Below are 6,000 nucleotides of genomic sequence, written 5' to 3' on the forward strand. Positions count from 1 at the left end.
ATTTCCTTGATCTTTATGCATTCTTTTATAACAAGTACTATAATTGCACATTGCACAACGTTATTCCCTTGGTATACTTTTATTTATTGAAATTCAAGCGGTACCCCAATTTTATTTTAAATAATGGATAATGAAAAAGTTTTTTCTCTTAAATTAGAGTGTTTCTCATCCCCACTTAACCATACTCTTTATTGCTCTACATCTCTTTCTCGACAAGTCAATATAGTCAATCGATTTTCACAAATGATAAATAAATTGTAAGGTATACATGTTCCCCATTCAAAAAATAAAATGCTTGCAGTAAACTTTATCATACATGAATTTCACACTGTACAAAAGTCAATAATTTGATAGTCAGGTTCTCTGACACACTCGTAGTCTTGGTCAGCATGTTGTATGGTTTGACATGACATTGTAACTGTTTCGTATCCATGGCCATCTTCCTGGATAATGACTCGTGAACTTTCATAAGTTACTTGCATCTCACTTTCTTTCTTCCTAGAAAATGTAAATTGATATTACGTAGTATGGATCTTAAAAGCTTATTGTGTGTGCATAGGAGAGAGAGAGAGAGAGAGAGAGAGAGAGAGAGAGGTCCACCATGCCCTAATTCCCTTTTATTCTGTACCTTTTGTCTTTCATCTTGAATCGAATGAGCAGAACTGCGAAACTCGAACATAAAACACCAAGAACAGAAACAGCAATTATATAAGGTGCTTTAAAAGACTCAGCAACGCTCGTCTGGATCCCTAGAATGATGAACATATACAGTTCTTAGGAAATAAGAACGAACAAAATAGCAATCTCTGTAGTATATTGGTATTTAAAAATATGAAAATTATTATTTCTATAGACCAGTGAAAAAAATTACTTTCTTTATGAAAATAAAATCTTAAATTATTTTTTCAATATAATAAGAATTAGAACTTTATCTGCATTTTTTTTTAATTCAGAAAATTACCTTTAATGTTATTCTTGTTTCACTATTATGTCATCATTTAATTTTCCATATGTTTGCATTCGAGGCATATTAGTTTACGAACGTAAGAACGTTTTTCTTTGCATTTTTTGTTTCTTGCGGCTCAAAACTTCATCAATTTTTAAATTAACTTACGTTCTGTACACGTTCCTCCTGAAAAGCCCTCCTCACATCCCAAAGTACATAGTCCATCAAAGTCACAGTCTTTACCAATACAATGGTCACTACAATTCATTTTGCATTGAACCCCATATCGCCCTTGAATACATTCTGTACAATTTACAAACTCATTATCACATTTCAAACAATTCCCAGAATCATCTGCACACAATGAACAGTTTAAACGGCATCTCTGACCTTCATCTTTACTGTCATTACATTGTTCACACAATCCTGGGGATAAAGTATAGTTTGAACTGTTACAGTTCCCGTCGAAACATTTTTGATCGCACATTGGTCCTGACCACCCTTCTAGACAGCCATTTTGACATTCCCCATTCTGGAGACAGATGCCTGCTGGCTGACAGTTTCTGCTACAGGATTCTGAACAGATTTGACCATGTCTTCCAGGAATACACTTAGAACAAAGACCATTGCTTCTATCACAGCTTCCCACACAATCTGACCCACATTCTATATCACACAGATCGCCCCACCAACCATTCCTACACCCTAATGTGCAGATTCCCGTAATACCGTCACATTGATTGCTTATGCAGTTTCTGCATATATTTTCACACTGAAATCCGTATGTACCAAAACTACATTCTGTAAATCAATTACATTTATTTAAAAAAGTCGATAGAAAATAATATGTGTACAATATGGTCATTTATTTTTTTATCAGATTGCTTCAGACGAGATACTCGGTATAGAATTTATTCTTTTAATGCATGAAAATGGAGAAATACATAGTTTCCCTAAAAATATTTTACACATTGCTCAGCTATGCACGCTATTTTATATACTAAAAAAAGTAAATAAAAATCATGCAAATTCAGAAATTAGTGGATTATGGTTGTTTTCGATTATTATTACGATAATTAAATGATCACATGTATAAATAATGGTCATTTCCTTGTTTAATAAATAAATATATATATTTTTACTACAAGCATTAACAGTGTTATGGCTCGTAATGTCTTACTTCGTTTGAAAAATATTTAGGATAGACATGAACAAAAATATGCAATTTAACGAGACTGACTCATTTAAATAGAGGAATCAGTAAAAAATAAAAGAATACAGTTCTTTGGTAACTTTTAAAAGGCGAAAAGGTTTTTGGTACCCCTCCACTGTTTTTATGTAGACAAGAACTTTCTTTACAAACTGAAAGCTCAACAAGTGTTATTATAAAATGAAATATAAAATGTTATAGCAAAAAAATTTCCAAGATTGCTCTTTGATGAATGTTTTATCCCATAAACATTTTTGTAAAAATTGTAATTATGATGTGTAAAAATGTATGTTTTATAATATTTAGGAGTTCTCATCAAAACCAAATCTGTTGGATGTAAATCTAAATTGTATCTTTTGATAAATTTGATTTAGTTCAATACAACTAGGAAAATTCCTTTCTTTTATCCTGCATATATTTTTTTTCTTTGGAGTTTTCAAAATTACTTGACACACAAAAAATATTTATGAGCAATTGGTTTCAAACAAATAATTATCATGAATATACAAATGTATAAATTTTGGTCATACTGCTATTGAAAAACGAACTCTAATTAATAGGAATATTGAGGAAATGCATTTTATTAAACATTCATGTATAAAGTCTATATTACCGATTACTTATTCTCATAATTATCAAATCATTTGAATATCTGTACAAATATATTTACCATAAACTTTTATCTCATTCAGCAGCAACGATCCTCCATCGAAGTAAATGTAAATTAAGCTTCCGATAATTGCATCAGTGCAATTAATGTAATGTTCAGAAGTCTCCATAGTTGGCTGAATTGTTCCACACCATGTTTTATGTCTTTCGGTTGAACTCTTCAGATATACCTCAGTTTGCGTTTGTATTCTAGATGTGGAATCTGTAAATGATTTAAAATAATTAAAATAATTTAAAAGTTTTTATATCTTAATTATACATACATTACGACTGTTCTTAATAATCTTTATTTATTTGTATATTTTCTTCAAACGAAGCATGCAGAATATGAATAAGCATGTTGAGAAGAAATATCATTCTAAACACATAGAATGAATTTAATTCAGAATCCCGTTTAACAACTGTTTGAAATGTACTTATAATAAGTAAACTCCCAAAACACTTGTATTTACAAAATGTAGAGCTTGTAACCACAAACTTTCAGCCGAAGCTGATAGATGGCCTACTGCTGACAGATCTTAAAGAATGGGTGATGAATTTCATTATGTAATGGAGTGTCCATATTTTTCGTCTTTTCGAGTAACTTATTGATAAGAAGTATCGATCTCATGTAAATACTTGTATTTTGTATATAAGTAAACATAAGTACCTCATATACCATTGTATGGTCTGATAGTATTAAATAAACAAATAGTCAGATGACTATGGTTTGTGAATTTTATTGATCAATAATGTAAAGTTTGAATCCATAAGTGGGCGGGGAACAACAGAAATACAAGTAAAGCATCACGTTCTCCTTATCTATATCAGAAATCAAACCTTCGAATGAATAAGAAAATCAGAAATCTTACCTGCAGTTGAAATGATGTGCAAATATTTTATTCTCTTGATGTTTCGAAACTTAAATCGAAGCTGTTGGGTGCTGTTTTGTCCTGTTTTGTAAAATGAAGTTATGTTCTCGTCAAATGCGTGCTGGGTTTTTTCAACTGTTGGGTCCTCGGATTCTATTTGCTCTTTTGGTGGTATATAGGCAATGTTTTCTGTAATGATTGAAAGACTTTAAAAAAATATTTCGCCTGTATAACATGTAAACTATCTGTAAGCCTATACTAATTAAAGGCATTGTTGAAATCGTCTCATATTTGTTGAATTGTATTTGCTGAATGTCTTCCAAGTAATTTTTCTATCACTTACTTCTTTGGCATACATTATCTTTGGATCCGCTCCAACCTTTATAACAGGAAGTACATCCACTTTCACAGTCGCAGTGACATATACAGCGCCCGTTAAGATAACATTGCGCTTGAATTAAAATAAAGGAGAAATCAAGAAATATAAACAATTATTGTTATGTAATAACAAACATTTAACCCGTCGTGTTAGGCTAGTATTACATGTTTTAGCGATCAGTTCGTGATCTAAAGACCTTGGTTTGATTGGTTCGACGCGCCGCTTATAACCGGATACGTTAACATACATATTGGCTATTTCTGTAATTAACTCCGGCATAAAAAGTAAAAGTCTTGGGAGTTTTAGACTGGGATTTAAGAAATGAATATCCTCAGAGCTCAATGGCCGTAATTAACAAGTTTCTTTTATACGTGTAGGTGAAATATGGAGATAATGAACTATATTCAAGCTCAAAAGTCCATTGAGCAATTCAAAGTAGGAGCATGGCGAACACGGTCCAAAAACATTCCAGTTAGGATCAGGTGCCATGGAGGAGTGAGCATCTCTTACCGACCGACGAACAAATCCGGAAACAATCCAGTGTGCAAACAATGGCCAAACAATTAGTAGGAAAAAGTCATTCAGAATTTGACTTAATGATGGGTTCACTGAAAGAAAAACCTAGTGAATTTAACTAGTGTGCCTCGTAAAGCGTTGGTCGTGATTAGTAAACTTTCATTTTACTGGTTAAGATAGTGAGTTGTGGAGCGGGGGTCGTATAGATACTTAGATACCTAGTGAAAGTTACTTTCATCAATTCTAAATTTACTAATCTTATCTAGTTAATATACCAATATCTGGTAAAACTACTTTTAAGGTAGTGATTGTATGGACAGTAAATTTACCAGTTTTCTTCGTGACTTTAACTAGTTATTTTTTTACAGTGTTGTATTTGCTAATAAGATGATTATATCGACCATAACCCTTAAGAAATAATGACTTGATATCTTTATTTTATCAACTTGTTTGCCAAGAGCTTGCCTCGTTATTGTTTATAATTGTTCATATGTAGAGCATGCCCTTCCTTATCCAATCAACAGAGAGACCTAAACTTCATATGCAAGTGATTAGGGTACATTGCTCTCATAAGTAAAAGAAGTTAACAACTGAAAAGTTGTGGTCATCATGTTTTTCATAAAAATAAAATGTTGTAAGGTCTAATTTTGAAGGCTTTTACGGGTAAAAAGTGACATTTCTAGATCAGCAAAAATATCGTTAAACAACATAGATTACAATCAAACGAGTAATCAATCATGTATTCATAAATGTTGTAAATTTTTCATAATTCAATGTAGGACCTAACTAATAAAAATTATAAAAGCAAAGAAGTTAGCTTCTTTTGGTAGGAAATTACTATAGGAACACTAAATCACAGTCTGTTAAAATATTAGGCATACAAAACAAATTTATCTTCACACATAACAGTAAAATTTTACTTACACAATGTAATCACAAAATAAGTGGACAAAACCATATAAACGAATGTCCCGTTAACTGACATTACGATAAACTATTGGCAAAATTTGTTTTATAATTTTTCACTATTCAGGTATGATTTACCACTTCCCTGTTTATAAGCCGAAGAAAATCCCTAAGTCATATAACATGATTCATACACAATGATTCACGATTTTAAAACTTTTCTTAGTTGCATTTTTGTAAAAAAAAAAAAAATCTATTTTTGAAAATTAATTCTTCTTCTCGTATTTCTAATGTCATGTCCTGGTTGTCCACACCCTGGCTACTGAACTGAGATTTGTGGAAGACTGTTGGATGAGGGCTGTTAATACGGGAAACAAAAGAGCTCGGGTGCTGACTTGATAAAATAAGTCTACTAAACATGTTCCTTAATCAGCAGATCCTTTACATTCAACAATTTGTAATCGAGTTATTTTAATAGTTATAAAAGGATTTTTCACGAATATACTTGTCCATCCCTTTGACT

At 31.7% G+C, this 6,000-nt stretch overlaps 1 protein-coding gene across 1 annotated transcript; it reads right to left on the minus strand.

The window, feature by feature from the left end:
* Positions 1-300: 300 nt before the first annotated feature.
* Positions 301-5,624, minus strand: LOC134251496 (protein draper-like). The gene is made up of 7 exons (XM_062733919.1): positions 5,496-5,624; positions 4,020-4,127; positions 3,677-3,865; positions 2,827-3,027; positions 1,115-1,747; positions 629-749; positions 301-498 (listed from the first exon to the last, which is right to left on the minus strand). Exons 1-7 carry the CDS (start codon positions 5,554-5,556, stop codon positions 324-326), a joined length of 1,488 nt encoding a protein of 495 aa, XP_062589903.1. The 5' UTR covers positions 5,557-5,624; the 3' UTR covers positions 301-323.
* Between the last annotated feature and the right edge of the window lie 376 nt (positions 5,625-6,000).

This window comes from Saccostrea cucullata, unplaced genomic scaffold (genome assembly GCF_032062105.1).
Source record: "Saccostrea cucullata isolate Sc308-1 unplaced genomic scaffold, CSIRO_AGI_Scuc_v1 ctg1624, whole genome shotgun sequence".
Lineage (NCBI taxonomy): Eukaryota > Metazoa > Mollusca > Bivalvia > Ostreida > Ostreidae > Saccostrea > Saccostrea cuccullata.